Consider the following 24,457-nt stretch of genomic DNA (forward strand, 5'->3'; position numbering starts at 1 on the left):
AATGTATCTTACTAAAATCTGAATGTAAACCTTACCTTAACCACACTGCAAAACCTTTGCCTAACCATAACCTTACATTTGTCTTGATGAATGTTTACGATAGGCCAGCCAATTTTGACGCTGTGGTAACTAATGACAACCAAGCGCATGCTGTCATAATTTCGTTTGTCACTAGTTACCACATCCACAAAGTCATTTTTACAAAAAAGTTTATAGCATATTGTACAAATCTATGAAAACAAAAATGTGCTTTTTGGTCTCAAATGAAGGTTACGGTTAGTCATAAGGTTGGCAGGGTGGTTAAGGTTAGCGTTAGAAGAGAAATTGTACAAGCAGGCAGGGTTTAGACATAGTTATGACTTTGTGACTGTGGTAACTACCGACGGCCCATAATTTCAGTATTAGCCCGTTTCCGTATTGGGTCTGCTGATTCGGAGGAATCATGCGGAAGTAGTAAATTAGACACATCAAGTAGTGCAAATCACCAACCAAAACAGTGACATTTTGGAAAACTAATGAAAGTAAAGTTTATTTTAAACAAGAGGATCTGTGCCAGTTCCATTCCGATAGTTAGGTTATTTGGTAGAGGTAGCCTATAGTCACTGAATTGTCATCATCAGATAGTTATGGCTTGGAGCGACTCTATGGTGTCAATGAATGGAACTCAAGTAAGTGTGAATTATTTCAAATACAAAGTTTTCATGTCTCTTGTATGTGATATTTAAAACGAATAGTAAGCCATACAGTCGGATAGTTGTCAGTGTATGTCGTTCAGAGTGTATGTTGCTTTTGTGTTTTCCGTGTTTTTTTGGTAGCCTATGCTGCATTGCCTCCGTTATGCATAGCCCAAGAATGTAGCCTACTGCGAGCGTACCCTTAACGTCCAAGGACCTTATGTTACGTTCAGAGGCAAACTGTCTCTGGCAAACAAAACAGCCAAATACGTAAATCGATTCTCAAATGCGGTACGGTTCTAGAAACGTTATGCCCTCTACTTTTATATCACAGCAAAATAATTTCAAAAATGCTAAATATACACGTACACTGTTTTAACCGGCTTTAACACAATTTCAACCGACAGTAGGCTACTTTTCAGTTCAACACGTTTTTGGCGTCGTTCTGTTAAACACAGGTGTTCGGCATGCTATATAGCTAATGATTGGCTGACAGCCGTGGTATATCAGACTTTATACCACGGGTATGACAAAGCATTTATTTTTACTGCTCTTATTACGTTTGTAACCAATTGATGAGAGATGAGACCACCTAAATTCAACAAAAGGCTAACTTTGGGGGTCTCTAAATAATGCTAATTTAACCATATACCTATTTGTTTAAAATGCAATTTGTAGTCTACTGCTATGGTGGTAAATATGGAAATCAAAGCTTATTCCAAATGAAAAGAACACTCCCACCTCAGTGTCATGGTTTAAACCATTTTAATTTCATGTGGCTGCACTTGTCATCCTGGGTCGGTCTTGTATTTTTACACCCTTTTCAGGTGTCCTGACTTTTCTTTCTACAAAAAGGTCCTATTGTCAGCGAGACACATCAATTAATTCAAGCTTCAAGAGTGTAGACCTAATGACAATCTGCAAATGTCATTACACTTTTTGGTGTTTTGTAACAGATTTATCTTTCCATATATCAAATGGGTGTGTGCACAGTGCACTGCATGGATGCTGGAATGAATTAACATGTGCAGGTAGCCTACTTTTTGAAGTGATTTGTTTGACAATCAGAAACATCATGACTGACTGTGTTCATGCCACATTGAAGGTGCTACTTTTTTTTAACCCGTTTTCGTGATATCCAATTTGTAGTTAGTCTTGTCCCATCGCTGCAACTCCCGTACAGACTCAGGAAAGGCGAAGGTCGGGAGCCATGCATCCTCCGAGACACGACCGCGCCAAGCTGCACTGCTTCTTGACACACTCTTCACTTAATCCCGGGAGCCAGCCGCACCAGTGTGTCGGAGGAAACGACGAACAGCTGGCGACCAAAGTCAGCGTGCATGCACCCGGCCCACCACAAGGAGTCGCTAGAGCGCGATGGGACAAGGACATCCCAGCCGGCCAAACCCTCCCCTACCCTGGACGACGCTGGGCCAACTGTGCGCCGGCTCATGGGTCTCCCGGTCATGGCCGGCTGCGACACAGCCTGGGATCGAACCCGAGTCGAACCTGACTTGGGTTCGTGACTCTAGCACTGCGACTGTAGTGACTCTAGCACTGCGATGCACTAGCACTGCGATGCAGTGCCTTAGACCGCTGCACCACTCAGGAGGCCCCTAAGGTAATACATTTTTACAGTTAAATGACATGTCTTTACTATTAGGCCCATCAAACAATTTCGTACCATGAAAAAATAGAGAACCCCCTGAATGTCACAGTATAATTCAAACTCTTCCTAAAGGCTGTTCGTGCACACCAAAAAAATTCACAAGGCAAGCCGAAGTTCAGAGGCTGAAGTTTACGCCCTTTGATATTTGATTGGTCAACTGTAGGAATTCTTCAATTAAGTGTTTGTTGCCATTCAGCAAAAGACGAATAGTTTTCATTCAAACTTTTTCCCTTGACAAATACTGCACCAAACATCTTAGTTAATGTAAAATTGCGTGACTAAGATCTCCTCGGCAAAAACATCAAAATTAATGACTCATTTCTTGAGTTATCTTAGATTAATTCTGACTATTTTGAGGAAGTGTATACTGGCTACGGCATCTCAAGATGGGCAAACAATACTATTCCCGCTTTTTTCTTGTTTTTCAAGCAAATGACTTTTTAAGGGAGTGTGTGGATACACGTTTGGTTCGCTTAGCTGAGTTCGGCTAGGCGCCAGCCGAACCCGAAGCATGCAGAAGGCTTAACCCTATAAAGGTGTGTAGAAATGTAAACTTTTGTTTTTTGAAAATTATTTCTCGCTGATATGAAGGTTGTTTCAAATGTTTCCAAAACCGTATCACAAAAGAGGCGTATCAACGTTTAGAATGAGCTTCGGTTCAGCATCGTAGCTCCCCCTCAGCGAATCAAAATGGACGTGGAGTCATGAGAAGGGCTACAATTTGCTATGCTACTGTCATGTGACACAAATAAAGAGAACTCCTGCGCAACTGTAGTGGTATGATGCAACTAATTTTAAAAAGTATGAAATCGTGTCACAGCAGCTGCACAGACATGGTTTTATAACCTACTCAGAGTTTTTATCAATGTGTTGAAGCTGAACACAGTTGTGTACACATGGCAGGTGTGTACAGAGTCATTATCCTGCAACTGTACCTGAAACGTTACAGAGCATGTTTAAATGAAAGTGACAATGTAACTTACCAAGTATCATACCTAGCAATCAAATGAATGAAAAGACCTTCACTGTCTAATATAATTGGATGTGTGTCTGATAGAGAACATGCGGTTTTTCGTGTCATATGTTTTACAAGTCCTCAGGTTAGGCTTGGGCGATATACCATATACCAGGTTATTTAAAATACAGACAGTATGATTATTCTTTTTTATTTTTTTGTGGTGGGGGGACCCCCGCCTTGCAGGGGCTGCGGGGATGTTTTCTACACCACTGCTTATAACTAACTATAAGTTATGTATAACTATCAAAAATCTAAGATGTGTCAAATAAATCCAGCTCAGGGCTCCAGCTATGCATTTGGTTTGCTAATTTGCTAGCTAAGTGGCTAGTTGTCAAGATCAAGCTTCTGGTGACAGCAGAGACATGCAATCCCCTCCTGAATTAAGATCCATGTTGCCTAAATTGTTTTGTGCGTCAAATAGTGCCCCGTGTGTGCATATTCAGTAATACTGTATACCCCGGTATGGTACAGAAGCTGTATGACGGTATGAAAGTCTGGATAGCCCTACCCAACCCTACCTCAGGTCACAAACAAGGTAAACCACTCACTATATACACCACCTACTGTGCTCCATAAGCTTACACACACATGCACTCCACCATAGGCTATTTAGGCTACTCTTACTCACTTTAACCCAGAAACGGACTGGCCACAGGGCAATTTGTGCAGATGCCAGATGGGCTTGTCCATCTTTAGCCCAGTGCGCCTTTAGAAAATGTTGTTTTTTTGCACACAATAATCATTATTTTACTAATAATGGGGTCTTCAAGGGGGAAAAAATGGGCCCGTGTTGTCAAGGGAAAAAATGGGATTGTGTGTTAGAAATGCCCTGGCCGATTTCTGGTTCCAGTCTCTCCCTGCTGTAATCTATTCATTTACATGCTGTGTATTCATTTAAATACGGTGCATCTCTCTGTGGTTGATCTACAGGTTTCCTATATTGGACATGACTGTAAGGACATCCCAGAGTTCCTTGGAGAAAGATATGGACTCTTGACAAGACGGCTAGATCTCAGCTTCAATCAGCTAAGGTAGGAGATGAGCTGAGATGAGTCGTGAATACTATCATGGACACAGTGTTGCCTTGAGGCTGATGCTTTGTGGTAGGTCACATCTCTTATTAAAGTTACAACATAAAACGTTTTGGGCGACCCGACGAAATTCACATAGAAATGTGAGTTATAGATTTTTCATTCCTGTTGAAAGCAAGTCTAAGAAGTGGTAGATCTGTTCCCAAGCAATTTCTGTGTAGTGCATTTTTAAGGAAGATACCACTATGTAATAATTTCCTTCATTAATAAGTCTTTATAAATTATTATATGCATATATACTGAACAACAATATACACGCAGCATGCAACAATTTCAAAGATTTAAAATAAATAAATAAATGGGGCCCTAATCTATGGATTTCACATGACTGGACAGAGGCTCAGCCATGGGTGGGCCTGGGATGGTATAGGCCTACCCTCTTGGGAGCCAGATCCACCCACTGGGGAGCCAGGCCCAGCCAATCAGAATACGTTTTTTTTCCCACAAAGGGGCTTTATTACAGCCCCCCCCCCCCCCCAATTGCATGCTACCTCAAACCTTGAGACATCTGTGGCATTGTGTTGTGTGACCAACTGCTCATTTAAAGTGTCCTTTTATTGTCCCCAGCACAAGGTGCAACTGTGTAATGATTATGCTGTTTAATCAACTTCTTGATATGCCACACCAGTCAGGTGGATGGATTATCTTGGCAAAAGAGAAATGTTCACTAACAGGGATGTAAACAAATTTGTGCACCACATTTTAGAGAAATATGCTTTTGGTGAGTATGGAAAATGTCTGGAATCTTTTATTTCAGCTCATGAAACATGGTACCAACACTTTACATGTTGTATTTATATTTTTGTTCAGTGTATGTCCTGTACTATTTAAAGTCATGCTGCCACCATATATCAATATATCTTATATCCTATATGGATTAAGATGGAAAGATCCCAATGTGCCCATTGGAGACCATGGAGACCCTCTTTAGACATAACTCACTCCGTTCTTTCTAAAAGGTTCAGTTTTAGTGCCAGGCATTATGATTTTCAAATTTTCATTTTTGAATTTACATTGTGCCTGGCTGGCATTGTCATTAAATCGGAAACTAGCACATTCAACTCATACAAGTCTGTATTCGACGTCCTTAAAGTAGGTTTCGGTTTTGCTAGGGCGTTGTGGACGGGTATTGCGGATGGGGATAAGCATCAGCCTGAACTTAACCTTAAACATTTGGAGTTAATGGTTAAAGTTAACTTTTAACACATTTGGAACAACTTCAACTTTTATTTTTTGATATACCTTCTTTTCATGTACGTCAGATTAGTTACAGTAACAATCTTTTGAATTGGACAATTTTCAGGTAGGAAACCCATTTTCCCCAGTATTTTTGGCCTCGTGTTCTTAAAGGAAAGGTCATACGCTCCATATAGTGTATTTATTTAATATACTATATGTAATGTCTACACATTGTGTCACGGTGCTGTCAGTAGGTCCTCCAGCAGGTACTTGTCTCTATTGTGTAAGTTATCAGGTATTTCACCAAAATACAAAAAAGGAATGTTTTGTTCCATGTCAAAACCCATTATTTTTCCAATGTTAGATCTTATTTCTCCCCAGTAAGATTCAATAGCAGGGCGGGACCAAAAAATATGTGAGTGATCCGCCGTTGATAGCCCGCATTCTCTCCAAAATGGGTGTTGGGAGCCAGTGTGTTTTGATTTCAGTTTAGGTGTTATGAAGACACGTATAACATTCTTCCAACAGAATTCTTACCAAGACCTTGAGTTGGTAGAGCTTAATTCAGTCGTAACATGTTCATCCATGTTATCAGTTATTTAAATGTTAAGTTCCTCCTCCCACTAAATTTGAGAAACATGGATTGATCTAATTCTGACGTGAGACTGCGAGAGCTGGTAGAGTTAGCTACCTGTCATAGATGTGAGAGGAGCAACATCTTTGCCATATCTGCATTAAGTGCAATTTAAAATGTTCACATTATGTGCATTATGTGGTTTGGCATGTCATAGGGACATCAAAGACCATGTGAGAGCATCAAGCTGCCTACCAAATGGCACCCTATTTACTAAATAGGAGCACTATATAGGGAATAGGGTGCCATTTGTGAGACACTCAGAGCAGCAGAGAGATGGGTTGGCTGGTACCAAGCTGTGGCCGGATAAAAGGACTGATCAATAAATGTGACATGTTAATGCAGGGGCCAAATAAAATAAAAGACCCTTCTGACAGGACCTGAAGAATCACCTTGTGGCAGCTGGTTCAGAGGGATGGACTGGGGGGAGGGGGGGGGGGGGTGCTGTCTCAGTCATCTCAGCAGCAGGACTGGCAAAATTGATCTGACAACTAAAAGAGGAGAGAGGATGGTTAGAAGGTGCTTTTGTTTCAAAAACCCTTTCTTGACCTGTCAGGGCCTTGAAAGAGTCTGAATGGAGGCTCTTTTTGTCACGTCGTCGAAAATTGTCGTCGTCTTAAGGCAGTTATCTGTGCTGGAAATGTGGATTCTTCTTGTTTAATTGATTCACTTTGTGCCCGAGTCCTGTCACATGAATAATTGCTAAGTCCCGTGCCCCTGCCCAGTGTTTCATGAATAAATGTGTGCTTATCGGAGCATTAATATTCCTAATGAACCGCAGCGATTGGAAAACGAGCGTTGCCTTGACTGGAGTTTGATTTGCCTGCCTTTTCATTCGCTGAGGGTGTCAAACTCTGAATGTTTCAGACATGATTGCCCCCCTTGAATGTGAAACAAAGGCAATGTGGTAGAATTTGTAAACTGCATACTTCTTCAATGTATGTAATAGTGTTAGACTGGTTTGTCATAGGGTGTTTCTTTGTTGGGTGTTGAGTTGTTATTACACAATTAACAATTAGTAGGCTAAATGTTTTAGTAAATATGTTGTCATTCAAAAGCTGATGACATTATTTTTCGATCAGCTTAATCTTTAATAATATCTTAGTAGGCTTGGGCGGTATACTGGGGTATTTGGAAGTAGCCTTGGGATAGTTTTTCAGTACCGTCAATACCTATTTCTTTGAATTTTCTTAAAGAAATGTGAATATTTTTAGCTTCTTTTTAAATAAATACCTGCAGTCAACTTGTGCAATACATTAGGAGATGAAGCATGTCGTGTACTTCATTTCACCTGCCACATTCTTTTTCATTATGAAGCTTACCAGTATGCACCAGTCACATGGTGTTTGTTTACAAGCACCCAATGACAAGAGACCGGCGCCTTGTGAGTCACTCACTGTTGTGCAGCAGGCACCAGGTGATCTAGTTACAGTATGGAATTCACAACTAAATCTGTTCCAGCTAGATATTGTATAATTATTAAGTAAACTGTATAAAATGTGCTAAATGCAGTTGTGCATTTGGTTTGCTAATTTAGTAGCTAGTTATCTAGCTAAGTGGTTAGCTTCTTGCTAAATCAAGCTTCTCTTGGTAACAGCAGAGAATCCCCTCCTGGATCAAGATCTTTGCTGTCGAATATTTGTTTTGTGTGTGCAACAAACTGTGAGTAGCATTTTTTAGTTATTTGCATAACTTTATGAGCTGGGATGTCAGTCTTGCAAATAGTTCATGTTAGAAACCAGGTCTCCATCCAACCTTTTTATGCAAACCCAAGCCTATGGGTTTGAAGCTTCAACCTCACAGCACACGCACACTTACACACACCAACTGATTAATGGACTGCTGAATGTTTTCTTTTCACTTGCTTTGTTTGTTCTTTTCCAAGTTAAGTCTATCTCTGAGAAGCTACCCAGGAAAGGGCTGAAATAGCCCATATTAATATATGTAGCCTTAGAAATGTTTGTTTTTATTTAACTAGGTTAAGAACAAATTCCTATTAGATAAGGTTCATGAAATCAATAACTTGATAACATCAGATAACATTCATATATTAGCCATTTCTGAGACTCGCATGGATAATTCCTTTAATGATACAGCAGTAGCAATAACAAGGTATAACATCTATAAAAAAGACAGAAATGCTTTTGGGGAGGTGTTGCTATATATATAGCAACAATATATATATATTTATATATATATTCAGAGCCATATCCCTGTAATGCTTAGAGAAGATCTCATGTCAAGTGTTATTGTAGTGCTTTGGTTACAGGTTCACCTGCCTCATCTAAATACTATTATTTTGGGCTGTTGCCATAGGCCACCAAGTGCTAACAGTCAGTATCTAAATAATGTGAATGAAATGCTTGATAGTGTATGTGATGTAAACAGAGAGGTCTACTTTCGTTGGGGACCTAAATATTGACTGAGTTTCATCAAGCTGGGCAGCAGGGTACGGTAGTGGTTAGAGCGTTGGACTAGTAACCGAAAGGTTGCAAGTTCAAATCCCCGAGCTGACAAGGTACAAATCTGTTGTTCTGCCCCTGAACAGGCCGTCATTGAAAATAACAATTCATTCTTAACTGACTTGCCTAGTTAAGTAAAGGTTAAATAAAAAGCTGTCCACCATTCACTTGAACTAGTGCCTGTAATCTGGTTTTTACAAACACTACAGGAACAAGATATTCCACATGAATTGATCACATTTTTACTAATACTGTAGAACTGTCTTCTAAAGCTGTATCTGTACCCATTGGATGCAGGGATCACAATATAGTGGCTATATCCAGGAAAGCCAAAGTTCCAAAAGCTGGGCCTAAAATATTGTAAAAGAGATCATAGAAAAGATTTTGCTGTGACTCTTATGTGGATGATGTTACAAATATTTGTTGGTCTGATGTGATTAATAAGGATCATCCAGACGCTGCACTTGATGAATTTATGAAATTGTTTCTTCCCATAATTGATAAACATGCACCTGTTAAGAAATTGACTTAACTGTTAAGGTTCCATGGATTGATGAGGAAAGAGATGGGAAAAAAGGAGTGTCTAATAAGTCACTGCACGTCTGACTGGCTTACTTACTGCAAATTGAGAAAATATGTGACTAAACTCAACAAAAAGAAGAAGAAACGGTATTATGAAGCCAAGATCAATGATATAAAGAATGATGGAGAAAAAAACTCTGGAGTACTTTAAAATAAATTATGGGCAGAAAGCCAAATTAAACTCCATCTTTCATCGAATCAGATGGCATTACAAAATCATTTGATGTTGCCAATTATTTGAATGATTTCTTCATTGACAAAGTGGACAAACTTAGGCAGGAAATCCCAACAACGAACAGTGAGACATCGTATTCATGCATAAAAAACAAATCATGAAGTTTGCATTTTGTAAAGTTAGTGTGGAAGAGGTGAAACATTATTGTTATCGCTCAATGACAAACCTCCTGGCACTGACAACTTAGATGGAAAGCTACTGAGGATGGTAGCTGACTCTATGGCCACTCCTATCTGTCATATCTTTAATCTGAGTCTAGAGGAAGGTGTTTGTCCTCAGGCCTGGAGGGAAGCCAAAGTCATTCCGCTAGCCAACAGTGGTAAAGCGGCCTTTACTGGTTCTAACAGCAGACCTACCAGCTTTCTGCCAGCTCTTAGCAAATACATTCAGCAAAAAAAGAAACGTCCTCTCACTGTCAACTCCGTTTATTTTCATCAAACTTAACATGTGTAAATATTTGTATTAACATACCAAGATTTAACAACTGAGACATAAACAGAACAAGTTCCACAGACATGTGACTAACAGAAATGGAATAATGTGTCCCTGAACAAAGTGGGGGTCAAAATCAAAAGTAACAGTCAGTATCTGGTGTGGCCACCAGCTGAATTAACTTCTATAGGCTAGGTGGGAAGCATCCCACCCCTGGTACACCCTATCAACAGCAGGTGAAATATCAAGAGCGCCAAATTTGAAAACAATTACATGTCATAATTCAAATTTCTCAAACATACAACTATCTTACACCCTTTGAAAGATAAACATCTCCTTAATCTAACCACGTTGTCCGATTTCAAAAAGGCTTTACGGCGAAAGCATAAAGTTAGATTATGTTAGGACAGTACATTGAAAATAGCTGTGTGTAATGTTTTGTCAATGCAAAGACAGGCGTCACCAAAAGCAGAAAACCAGCTAAAATTATGCACTAACCTTTGATAATCTTCATCAGATGACACTCCTAGGACATTATGTTAGACAATACATGCATTTTTTGTTCTATCAAGTTCATATTTATATCCAAAAACAGCATTTTACAATGGCGTTGATGTTGAGAAAATATTTTCCCTCCAATACCGCCAGTCAATCAGCACAACAAATTAAATAATTACTATTCGAAACCATTGGTAAAATATTATATTGTCATTCAAAGAATTATAGATTAACATCTCGTGAACGCAACCGCATTGCCAGATTTTAAAATAACTTTACTGGGAAATCACACTTTGCAATAAACGAGGTCCTGTGCTCAGAAAAATAGGCTTGGCGATACAGACTAGGCGCCATGTTGGAGAGATCTAAACTCAAAAATACTATGTAAATATTCCCTTACCTTTGATTATCTTCATCATAAGGCACTTCCAGGAATCCCAGGTCCATAACAAATGTAGTTCTGTTTGAAAAAGCTCATAATTTATGTCCAAAAAGCTCCGTGTTGTTAGCGCGTCCTGTAGGCTACTCAAAAACATGAACGTCGCCCGCCGGACTTGTCTTCACCAAAGAGGGAACTTCAATAATATTCAAGGCGGACGATTGCATTCTCTTTTTAAAACGTATTGGAACGAGAGTACCCAAACATGCACTCGCGCGCCAGAGTAGTATAGGCCATCCGCTTATGACCAACTTTCCAAGTCTCTTGTTCGGTCAGTTTTCACAGTAGAAGACTCAAACAACTTTGTAAAGACTGGTGACATCTAGTGGATGGCGTAGGAAGTGCTCAATGATTAATAAGTCCCTGTGTGTTTCAATGGCATAGGCTTAAAAGTAATTCAACACATCAGATATCCACTTCCTGTAAGAATTTGTCTCAGGGTTTTGACTGCCATATGAGTTCTGTTATACTTATAGACACCATTCAAACAGTTTTAGAAAATTCAGAGTGTTTTCTATCCAAATCTGTTAATAATATGCATATCCTAGCTTCTGAGTTGGTGTAGGAGGCAGTTAAACATGGGCACATATTTTTTTCAAAATTCTCAATAGCCCCAACAGGTTAACAAACAGATTACCGACCATTTCGAATCCCACCGTACTTTCTTCGCTATGCAATCTGGTTTCAGAGCTGGTCATGGGTGCACCTCAGCCATGCTCAAGGTCCTAAACGATATCGTAACCGCCATCGATAAGAGACATTACTGTGCAGCCATATTCATCGACCTTGCCAAGGCTTTCAAATCTGTCTATCACCACATTCATATCGGCAGACTCAACAGCCTTGGTTTCTCAAATGATTGTCTCGCCTGGTTCACCAACTACTTCTCTGATAGAGTTCAGTGTGTCAAATCGGAGGGCCTGTTGTCCGGACCTCTGGCAGACTCTATGGGGGTGCCACAGTGTTCAATTCTCGGGCCAACTCTCTTCTCTGTATAAATCAATGATGTCGCTTTTGCTGCTGGTGATTCTCTGATGCACCTCTACGCAGACGACACCATTCTGTATACCTCTGGCCCTTCTTTGGACACTGTGTTAACAAATCTCCAGACGAGCTTCAATGCCATACAACTCTCCTTCCGTGGCCTCCAACTGCTCTTAAATACAAGTAAAACTAAATGCATGCTCTTCAACCGATCGCTGCCCGCACCAGCCTACCCGTCTAGCATCACTACTCTGGACGGTTCTGACTTAGAATATGTGGACAACTACAAATACCTAGGTGTCTGGTTAGACTGTAAGCTCTCCTTCAAGACTCACATTAAGCATCTCCAATCCAAAATTAAATCTAGAATCGGCTTCCTATTCCGTAACAAAGCATCCTTCACTCATGCTGCCAAACATACCCTCGTAAAACTGACCATCCACCGATCCTCAACTTTGGCGATGTCATTTACAAAATAGCCTCCAACACCCTACTCAACAAATTGGATGCAGTCTATCACAGTGCCATCCGTTTAGTCACCAAAGCCCCATATACTACCCACCACTGCGACCTGTACGCTCTCGTTGGCTGGCCCTTGCTTCATACTCGCTGCCAAACCCACTGGCTCCAGGTCATCTACAAGTCTCTGCTAGGTAAAGCCTCGCCTTATCTCAGCTCACTGGTCACCATAGCAGCACCCACCCGTAGCACGCGCTCCAGCAGCTATATCTCACTGGTCACCCCCAAAGCCAATTCTTCCTTTGGCCGCCTTTCCTTCTAGTTCTCTGCTGCCAATGACTGGAACGAACTAAAAAAAAAAATCTCTGAAGCTGGAGACTCATATCTCCCTCACTAGCTTTAAGCACCAGCTGTCAGAGCAGCTCACAGATCATTGCACCTGTACACAGCCCATCTGTAAATAGCCCATCTAACTACCCCATCCCCATACTGTATTTACTTATTTATTTATCTTGCTCCTTTGCACCCCAGCATCTCTACTTGCACATTCATCTTCTGCACATCTACCATTCCAGTGTTTAATTGCTGTATTGTAATTACTTTGCCACCATGGCCTATTTATTGCCTTACCTCCCTTATCCTACCTCATTTGCACACACTGTATATAGACTTTTTCTACTGTATTATTGACTGTATGTTTGTTTATCCCATGTGTAACTCTGTGTTGTTGTATGTGTCGAACTGCTTTGCATTATCTTGTCCAGGTCGCAGTTGTAAATGAGAACTTGTTCTCAACTAGCCTACCTGGTTAAATAAAGGTGAAATAAATAAAAATAAAAATTTTAGGCCTGTTCCAGTCAACTTCCAACAGATACTGTAACACGCTTCCATGTCCAGTGTGGAATATAGACATTAACTGTATATTAGAGCTATGCACATGGACAATCTGTGTAGCTCTAGCCCCCGTAGCACCCATCTGGTGTATGAGAAATAAGTAGGGAAACAATAGCCTGGTTTCAGATTGGTTTGTGCCGTCTTCAGGGCTCTAAAGTGCGACCATTTTGGTCGCATATGCTCCCAAATATTTTGCTGTGGGACCGGTAATTTATTATGGAAGCAATAAAAAATAAAACACCCAGTTAATATTTGTTGTAATGATTAGGCTTCGCTGTACCGTTGCTCACAAGTGCCCTAGAGAAAATGGTTTCTGCCTAGGAAACTCCTCGGACTAGCCCATTATTCAAGCCATTATTGGAGGGTCAGCACAGCACATGAACAAGGCAGAGAGAGAAAGAGAGAAAGAGAGAGAGAGAAGAGAGAGAGAGATGGGACCAGGCACTGGAGCTATGGTGTGCGCATTTCCCACCTCTCAATACATTAGCCTACTGCTAATAAAAGTTTAAAAAGCACTCGCTAGTTTAGCTAGCTAGCTACTGTGATGAATAGCTACTGTAGATACAGTTATGATGATTACAGAAACTGTGCAAAGCTGGTGGACATGGAAATGTCCCATTCCCTGATTGATGGGCTGGGCGCCGCTTGGAATATAATTAATTGCCTTTTCTCCTCATTTCCAGCGCAACAGCCAACTTTCAACTATTACTACGGTTGTTTCAATAAATCAATAACTAGCAATAAGTAGTTCAAAACGAGGTAGCCTACCTTTGGCTGGCTGTCATGTCCCAGTAAATTAGTTAATGATACATATTTCAACAGTAATTATTATCCCCCCAAAAAATATGTAGGTAAAAGCCATCAATTTAGCTGTAGACTAAACACATGCATTGCATGATCAATGTTGCAAATGTGAAGTGCAAGCCATTGATCATATGTGGATCCTCAAGAAATATTTTTATTTCTAGTATCAGATACCTATATTAATGAATTGGCAGGCCCATCGTCATTCTGGTATTAGGCAATGGGCTATCGATTTAATAAAAAATATTAATCCTTTATCTGGTTATTTCTAAGGCCTCTGCTACAGAAATATGCTGCAGTTGCTTGACTGGTTCCTCTACTGACGTCAAAGTCCATTGTTTGAGAACGCCAAACGTACAGAACGTTCAAAAATACTTTACTTTACATTCTTGATTTATTTTTTAGAGATCAAATGTAATGTTTCAATGTATTTTTTGTGTATTTTAATGCATCTCAATAGGTAAATAGTGCTCTTATAATGTAGAAACCTAATATTCCACCAATGACTTGGTAGACAGGTTTTTGTATCAACATTTTAGCTTTTTATAATAAACAAGTGTCTTTACAGGATTACATATTAATTTTCAGGGTACATCACGGGCTTCAAAATTAGCTATAATTCATATAGGTCCAGTATAGGCTATATTGCATTCAATGTAAAAATATATACAGTACCAGTCAAAAGTTTGGACACACCTACTCATTTAAGAGTTTTTCTTTATTTTTACTATTTTCTACATTCTAGAATAATAGTGAAGACATCAAAACTATGAAATAACACGTATGGAATCATATAGTAATCAAAACGTTTTAAACAAATCAAAATATATTTTACAATTGAGATTCTTCACAGTAGCCAAACTATGCCTTAATGACAGCTTTGGACACTCTTGGCATTCTCTCAACCAGCTTCATGAGGTAGTCACCAGGAATGCATTTCAATTAACAGGCGCGCCTTTTTAAAAGTTAATTGCGGAATTTCTTTAATGCGTTTGAGCCAATCAGTTGTGTTGTGACAAGGTAGGGGTGGTATACAGAAGATAGCCCTATTTGGTAAAAGACCAAGTCCATATTATGGCAAGAAGAGCTCAAATAAGCAAAGAGAAACGACAGTCCATCATTACTTTAGGACATGAAGGTCAGTCAATATGGAACATTTCAACAACTTTGAAAGTTTCTTGAAGTGCAGTCGCAAACACCATCAAGCGCTATGATGAATCTGGCTCTCATGAGGACCGCCACAGGAAAGGAAAACCCAGAGTTACCTCTGCTGCAGAGGATAAGTTCAATAGAGTGAGCTGCACCTCAGATTGGAGCCCAAATAAATGCTTCACAGAGTTCATGTAACAGACAGATCTCAACATCAACTGTTCAGAGGAGACTGTGTGATCAGGCCTTCATGGTCGAATTGCTGCAAAGAACAACTACTAAAGGACACCATTAAGAAGAAGACACTTGCTTGGGCAAAGAAACACGAGCAATGGACATTAGACCAGTGGAAATCTGTCCTTTGGTCTGAGGAGTCCAAATTTGAGATTTTTGGTTCCAACCGCCGTGTCTTTGGGAGACACAGAGTAGGTGAATGGATGATCTCCGCATATGTGGTTCCCACCGTGAAGCATGGAGGAGAAAGTGTGATGGTGTGGGGATGCTTTGCTGGTGACACTGCCTGTGATTTGTTTAGATTTCAAGGCACCAGCATGGATACCACAGCATTCTGCAGAGACAGGCCCTCCCATCTGGTTTGCGCTTAGTGAGCCTACCATTTGTTTTTCAACAGGACAATGACCCAAAACACACCTCCAGGCTGTGTACGGTCTATTTGACCAAGAAGGAAAGTGATGGAGTGCTGCATCAGATGACCTGGCTTCCACAATCACCTGACCTCAACCCAATTGTGATGGTTTGGGATGAGTTGGACTGCAGAGTGAAGGAACAGCAGCCAACAAGTGCTCAGCATATGTGGAAACTCCTTCAAGACTGTTGGAAAAACATTCCAGATGAAGCTGGTTGAGAGAATGCCAAGAGTGTGCAAAGCAGTCATAAAGACAAAGGCTGGCTACCTTGAAGAATCTAAAACATATTTAGAATTGTTTAACACTTTTTTGGTTTCTACATGATTCCATATGTGTTAATTAATAGTTTTGATGACTTCAATATTATTCTACAATGAAGAAAAAAGTAAAAAGAAAAGAAAAACCCTGGAATAGGTGTGTCCAAACTTTTGACTGGTACTGTGTATATATATTTGGGGCGGCAGGTAGCCTAGTGGTTAGAGCTTTGGGCCAGTAACCGAAAGGTTGCTGGATCGAATCCCCGAGTTGACAGGGTAAAACGCTGTCATTCTGCCCTTGAACAAGACAGTTAACCCACTGACTGTTCCCCGGCAGGCCGTCATTGTAAATAAGAATTTGTTCTTAACTGACTTGCCTACTTAAATAAAAGGTTCAATTTAAAGTGTTTTAAAATGTATAAACTAAGCAATAAAAAAAGAAAGGACCCTGTCTTTCAAAGATAATTCGTAAAAATCCAAATAACTTCACAAATCTTAATTGTAAAGGGTTTAAACACTGTTTCCCATGCTTGTTCAATGAACCATAAACAATTAATGAACATGCACCTGTGGAACGGTCGTTAAGACACTAACAGCTTACAGAAGCTAGGCAATTAAGGTCACAGTTATGAAAATGTAGGACACTAAAGAGGTACTTCTACTGACTGAAAAACACCAAAAGAAAGATGCCCAAGGTCCCTGCTCATCTGCGTGAACGTGCCTTAGGCATGCTGCAAGGAGGCATGAGGACTGCAGATATGGCCAGGGCAATAAATTGCAATGTCCGTTTTGTAAGATGAGTAAGACAGCGCTACAGGGAGACAGGACGGACAGCGGATCGTCCTCGGGACAGGTACAGGATGGCAACAACAACTGCCTGAGTTAAACCGCAATAGGCTGAGAGAGGCTGGCCTAAGGGCTTGTAAGGCAGGTACTCACCAGACATCACCGCCAACAACGTCACCCATGGGCACAAACCCGCCGTCGCTGGAACAGACAGGACTGGCAAAAAGTGCACTTCACTGACGAGTTGCGGTTTTGTCTCACCAGGGGTGGTGGTCAAAGGAATAAGCGTTACACAGAGGCCTGTACTCTGGAGCGGGATCGATTTGGAGGTGGAGGGTCCGTCATGGTCTGGGCGGTGTGTCACAACATCATCGGACTGAGCTTGTTGTCATTGCAGGCAATCTCAACGCTGTGCGTTACAGGGAAGACATCCTCCTCCCTCATGTGGTACCCTTCCTACAGGCTCATGCTGACATGACCCTCCAGCATGACGATGCCACCAGCCATACTGCTCATTCTGTGTGTGATTTCCTGCAAGACAGGAATGTCAGTGTTCTGCCATGGCCAGCGAAGAGCCCAGATCTCAATCCCATTGAGCACGTCTGGGACCTATTGGAACGAAGGGTGAGGGCTAGGTCCATTCCACACAGAAATGTCTGGGAACTTGCAGGTGCCTTGGTGGAAAAGTGGGGTAACATCTCACAGCAAGAACTGGCAAATCTGGTGCAGTCCATGAGGAGGAGATGCAGTACTTATTAAAACCTCTTCAGCGTCTGATCCCGTTAGCGGGATCAAAATCCAGCGAAAAATCATATCGCCAATTAGCATTAAAAAAAATCATAATGTTTAAAAAAAATAAATATTATTATTATTATTTTTTTTATAGATACACCTCTCCTGAATCGACCCACGTCGTCCGATTTCAAAAAGGTTTTACAGGAAAAGCAAATCATTAGATTATGTTAGATGAGTCCATCGTAAAAAGCAGCAACATAGCCATTTTCCGACCAACCACTTGCATCACAAATAACCAAAAAACAGCTAAATGCAGCACTAACCTTTTACAAACTTCATCAGATGATACACCTAGGACATCATGTTATACAATGCATGCATTCTTTTGTTCAATAAAGGTCATATTTATATATAAAAACAGCATTTTACATCGGCGCGTAATGTTGACTGACTATTTTCCCCTCAAATGCGTCCCGGGTAACAATGCTACAATTCCCTAAATTACTATTCGAAAACGATTTTTTACATTTATATTGTCAATCTAACATTTATAGATGAATATCTCTTGAGAACACCTGTCATACCAGATTTTAAATTAACTTTACTGGGTAATCACACTTTGCGATAAAAGGAGATGCGATACACAGAAAATGAGCTAATAAACCGAGCTCAGCGCCATCTTGGAACAATCGCATGTCACATCTCATCTTGTATAATATTGTCAATAATCGCCTACCTTTAGTTGTCTTCATCAGAAAGCACTTCCAGGGATCCCAGGTCCACAACAGATGTATTTTCGGTCGAAAAAGTCCATCATTTATGTTCCATTAGCTTTCTGTTGTTAGCGCGTCTGAATGCTGTATCCAAATACTCTGCCGGGCGCGGCACAGCCGTTTCGAAATAAAACATTTTTTTTCCCATTTAGGTTCGTTCAAACATGTCAAACGTTGTAAAACATTAATCTTCAGGGCCTGTAACACCAAGAGAGCCAATCAGATTCGACGGGGACGGTTGTAGAGTGTTTTGAAACGTTTCCAAAGGTGGGGGTAGACAGGGCCGCCGGCGTCATAATGGTGATGGCCCATCCCCTGTGACCAATTTCCAATGCGTGTCATTCACTGAGTTTCGACTGTATAAGGCTCAAACCACTGTGAAAAGACTGGCGACATCTAGTGGAAGCAATAGGAAGTGCTCACTGAACCATGGTTAACGGTGTGATTAATAGGGAAAGATGAGAAGTCGAGTCCACAATTCTGAATTCCACTTCCTGTTTCAATCGGTCTCGGGGTTTTGACTGCCATAGGAGTTCTGTTATACTCACAGACACCATTCAAACAGTTTTAGAAACTTTAGGGTGTTTTCTATCCATATATAATAAGTATATGCATGTCCTAGCTTCTGATTTTGATTAGTAGGCCGTTGAAAATGGGAACGAATTTTTTTCAAAATGCGCTGTGGCGCCCCCTATCCTAGGGTATCCTCAAGATTAACTTGGCTTTCGAAGACCTTAGAAAGGCAGGGTAGGATAGATATAGGTCTATAACAGTTTGGGTCTAGAGTGTCTCCTCCTTTTGAAGCGGGGGATGACCGCGGCAGCTTTCCAATCTTTGGGAATCTCAGACAATACGAAAGAGAGGTTGAACAGGCTAGTAATAGGGGTTGCAACAATTTCGACGGATAATTTTAGAAAGAGAGGGTCCAGATTGTTTAGCCCGGCTGATTTGTAGAGGTCCAGATTTTGCCGCTCTTTCAGAACATCAGCTATCTGGATTTGGGTGAAGGAAAAATGGGGGAGGCTTGGGCAAGTTGCTGTGGGGGGTGCAGGGCTGTTGATCGGGGTAGGGGTAGCCAGGTGGAAAGCATGGCCAGCCGTAGAAAGATGCTTATTGAAATTCTCAATTATCGTGTATTTATAGGTGGTGACAGTGTTTCCTAGGTGCAGTGGGCAGCTGGGAGGAGGTGCTCTTATTCTCCATGGACTTTACAGTGTCCCAGAACTTTTTGGAGTTTGTGCTACAGGATGAAAATTTCTGCTTGAAAAAACTAGCCTTGGCTTTCCTAACTGCCTAAATGTGTTGGTTTTAGAAGATATCAAGGTCTGCATTTATGTTCCTTGTACTTGATCGCATCACATTAACAACTTGATGTTCAGAATGAAATATTTACATCTCTGACATTTTACTAATTCATTATTAATATTTCATTTGGTTAAGGAGGAATCTTAATGTCAGATATCATTACTGGACTTCAAAAGATTGTCTGGACAGAAGAGAAGGGGAGAAGCAATCAAGTATTACCCAAGCCATTTGGGACTGATAGTATTGGATGATTGATTGTTGTGGATTAGTTGTTGGATTAGGCTACAAACCATTTAAATTCCCTCTAAATTTGTATTACTGGTGAGGCTTGTATTCATGTCATCAAACTTTTCCAGCTCCCACCAACTCTTAGGGCCAGTATTTCATTTTTGACCACATGAGCTGACCAACAAAAACTCTGGTTCCTGTAAGTTCAGGAGTTTTTCCTGGTCAGGTCATGTTGTCATGAAAAACTCTTGTCCCTGGCCTAGTGATAAATTGCGTAGCGTAAATGGACCACCCTTTAATAAAAGCTTTTTCTGTGATGATTGGAGGCTGTGAAGATCACATGATTCCTCTCTGAGGCCACGGTTGAGTGGAACTGTGAAATTCAATTAGCGAGCAGACATGTGATGGTGATAAAAGAACCAAGAAGTAGAGCGCTGAGTCTTGGCATAGCCTCCCTCTCTCTCTCCCCTCTCTCTCCCCTCTCTCTCTCCCCTCTCTCTCCCCTCTCTCTCTCTCTCTCTCCCCTCTCTCTCTCCCCTCTCTCTCCCCCTCTCTCTCTCTCTCTCTCTCCCCTCTCTCTCTCTCTCCCCTCTCTCCCTCTCTCCCCTCTCTCTCTCCCCACTCTCTCTCTCTCCCCACTCTCCCTCTCTCCCCTCTCTCTCTCTCTCTTCCTCTCTCTCTTCCTCTCTCTCTTCCTCTCTTTCTTTCTTTCTTTCTTTCTTTCTTTCTTTCTTTCTTTCTTTCTTTCTTTCTTTCTTTCTTTCTTTCTTTCTTTCTTTCTTTCTTTCTTTCTTTCTTTCTTTCTTTCTCTCTTCTCTCTCCTCTCCTCTCTCTCTCTCCTCTCTCCCCTCTCTCTCTCCCACTCTGGGTTTTAGTTATCCCCATAGGAACTTCCCTTGAGGACAAAGGAACCCATTCACACGGCCTAATATAATAGAGGGACTGGATGTCCCCGCGTTGTGTGATGAAATGAGCGTGGATAAAGAGGGCAATGACGTAAAGCTGTGTTTTAAAACACGCGGTCTGTCCCTGATGAGATTAACTTTCTGTGCCACCGCCTTTACTTGTTATGAATCACTCCAAAACAAGCGCTTGATGTCTCCTCGCACCTATCAAGAGCCATTTCATGGTACCGCTCTGTGTGTTGACATTTGTGACCCCATTTCAGTGACACCAAAAGTAACCCAAGTGCTAACTGCCTTGACGACTGACACTTTGTCAGACAGTCAGTGGACTGGACTGCCTTGAGGGTGATGCACTACTCCATGCCATTCTTGTGGAAGACCGTGCCAGAAAGGATTGCTGCTAATATGCTTATTTCCATCAGCCCAATTGACAGCACTCATCCAGTAAATTGACAATGAGTGCCAATGAAAATGAGGCAGCACCTGTCACTGAGTAGTGTGGGTTTGTGTGTGTGTGTGTGTGTGTGTGTGTGTGTGTGTGTGTGTGTGTGTGTGTGTGTGTGTGTGTGTGTGTGTGTGTGTGTGTGTGTGTGTGTGTGTGTGTGTGAGTGAGTGAGTGTCTGGGCAGTTAATGCCAGGAAATAAAGTTGGTGTAGCAGCCTGTCACACCTACACCTCCTCTCCCCATACCAGCCTGTCAGGCTGCCTCATCGATGTGTTGAAGGAATGAGACTTAGAGACACAGAGCCAGATGTGGTTGTTGGAGGACAGGGGTGGATATTGTGTTGTCCATTTAGTTTCGGGTCAAATGGGTGCAGTGTGTGTGACACTGTGCGGTGATGAGAAAAACACTGTGTGTGTGTGTGTGTGTGTGTGTGAGAGAGAGAGAGAGAGAGACACTATGATGATGGAGAATACAATGTGTGGACACCACTCTTCTATCTGATGGTTACCGTTTGAGCCAGCGTCTGTCGTAGGTGCTTGAATCCGTTACCTGTTTTAATGTCACATTTGACACTTGAGGTGTGAGGAGCTACTGTGGCTATGAGGCGTGAGGACAATAAATACTAATGTTATGTGATCGTTTTAGTGCAACAGACGAGAGTCACCTCCCTCTTCAGATAAACAATGTCATTGAGACTAACAAGTCACGGTTGTGTTAGTAAGGAGACATTTGACAGGTGTCCTCCTTGTCAACACCACGCTCGACTTCAATTTTCACATCGCGTCTAAAATATTTGTTGATATGTTAATACTCAGCTGTGGTGTTGTTTCTGATTGCAAGTGAGAGGTATAGGGGCCTGTGTATCCTGTTGAGTCTCATCACATGAAGTAGGTCTATACTGTAGTGGTACTCAGATCAAGTTGGATGCCACACACACACACACACACACACACACACACACACACACACACACACACACACACACACACACACACACACACACACACACACACACACACACACACACACACACACACACACACACACACACACACAGTGGTGTATCCCTATCTTCTGATGACGTTTTAATCTTTATCTGGGTTATGATTGTGATAGAGACTGGTAACTTTGGCGAGTGTTTCATCAGCCACACTGCTGCGTCAGAGTGTCCAGATGTATGATGCATGTTGTGGTGTTCATAGTCATCTTCTCTCTGTACTGAACAGATCAATCTCACTAAATGCAGCTCGTCTTGTTTTATTTATGATGCAAGTACTCTGCCGCAAGTGGTTCCCTTAGTATGTGCAGAAGTTGTCGATATAGGCCTATTGAGTGCTGTGGGGTCTCAATGGTCAAAGTCATCTACAGAAGTTGACGATATAGGCCTATTGAGTGCTGTGGGGTCTCGATGGTCAAAGTAATCTAAATTAGTCTAGCAAGTAGACCTAGAATTGAAATGCCTTATCGCAACGATATGACTCTGTGTTGTTTTAACCAGGACAAGCAGAATGAATTAAAAATGTAATTATGTTGAAACCATCTGAAATATAATCTTCCCTTTAAAGGCATTATAACCTGTAGCCCAGGGGTTCCCAATCTTTTTCACGACCCCACCATGTAAAAAAAAAAGGTGATGTAATCAGCAACCAATGTTAACTTTTTTATTTGGCGCTATGAGAGTCTATTACAAATCAGTCTGACAGTATGGTTTGAAGTGACTGAAACACATCAGAAAAGTATTGGGAAGTTTAGAAGATCATGCAATAATTGTATAATCTTCTGTGCAGAAAAGAACTCCGTCATTGCTTTCAATGATGATGTTATTTTCCCCCAGTCTGATTTAGTGCCTGTTCTTGTCCAATCTATTCTAAGGAGTCCTGCACATCTTGTGAGGATTGCAGTCATAATAGCTTATAGCTCAAAGTGAGTCATTGGGTCATAATAGCTTATAACTCCAACCGTTCAAAAGTTAGAGCCATATTTGTAGGAAGAAAACAGAAACCACTCTGTTTGTCACAACCGCATTTAGCGGATATCGGAGGTTACTCACATAATCGCTGTTCTCTAAACCAGGGTTTCCCCAAACTCAGTCCTCGGGACCCCAAGGTTGCACGTAATCAAAGCTTGATGATTAGTTGATTATTTGAATCAGCTGTGTAGTGTTAGGGCAAAAAACAAAACGTGCAACCTTGGGGTCCCGAGGACTGAGTTTGGGGAAACCCTGCTCTTAACCAAGCGCGTCTCGTCAGGAATGTGTGTGTGTATACATACATACATGCATACAGTTGAAGTCGGAAGTTTACATACAGTTGAAGTCATTAAAACTTGTTTTTCAACCACTCCACAAATGTCTTGTTAACAAACTACAGTTTTGGCAAGTCAGTTAGGACATCTACTTTGTGAATGACACAAGTCATTTTTCCAATAATTGTTTACAGACAGATTATTTAACTTATAACTCACTGTATCACAATTCCAGTGGGTCAGAAGATTACATACACTAAGTTGACTGTGCCTTTACACGGCTTGGAAAATTCCAGAAAAAGATTTCATGGCTTTATAAGCTTCTGATAGGCTAATTGACATAATTTGAGTCAACTGGAGGTGTACCTGTGGATGTATTTCAAGGCCTACCTTCAAACTCAGTTCATCCTTGGGAGTAATTTCCAAATGCCTGAAGGTACCACGTTCATCTGTACAAACAATAGTACGCAAGTATAAACACCATGGGACCACGCAGCCGCTATACCGCTCAGGAAAGAGACGCGTTCTGTCTCCTAGAGATGAACGTACTTTGGTGCGAAAAGTGCAAATCAATCCCAGAACAACAGCAAAGGACCTTGTGAAGATGCTGGAGGACGGGGGTGGCAGCATCATGTTGTGGGGGTGCTTTGCTCCAGGAGGGACTGGTGCACTTCACAAAATAGATGGCATCATGGGGAAGGAAAATTATGTGGATATATATATTGAAGCGACATCTCAAGACATCAGTCAGGAAGTTAATGCTTGGTTGCAAATGTGTCTTCCAAATGGACAATGACCCCAAGCATACTTCCAAAGTTGTGTCAAAATGGCTTAAGGACAACAAAGTCAAGGTATTAGAGTGGCCATGACAAAGCCTTGACCTCAATCCTATAGAAAATATGTGGGCAGAACTGAAAAAGTGTGTGCGA

The 24,457-nt window shown here is 41.3% G+C and overlaps 1 protein-coding gene across 1 annotated transcript in view; it reads left to right on the forward strand.

Annotated features, from left to right (window-relative positions):
• Window positions 1–409: 409 nt before the first annotated feature.
• Window positions 410–24,457, forward strand: part of LOC123743785 (leucine-rich melanocyte differentiation-associated protein) — a 384,937-nt gene continuing 360,889 nt past the window's right edge. Inside the window, exons 1-2 of the mRNA XM_082976693.1 lie at window positions 410–668; window positions 4,292–4,392. Of these exons, the coding sequence (XP_082832819.1) occupies window positions 627–668; window positions 4,292–4,392 (143 nt within the window). The 5' untranslated portion in view covers window positions 410–626. The remainder of the gene's footprint in view (window positions 669–4,291; window positions 4,393–24,457) is intronic.

Source organism: Salmo salar, chromosome 01, assembly GCF_965601325.2.
Source record: "Salmo salar chromosome 01, fSalSal1, whole genome shotgun sequence".
In the NCBI taxonomy this organism is placed as follows: Eukaryota; Metazoa; Chordata; class Actinopteri; order Salmoniformes; family Salmonidae; genus Salmo; species Salmo salar.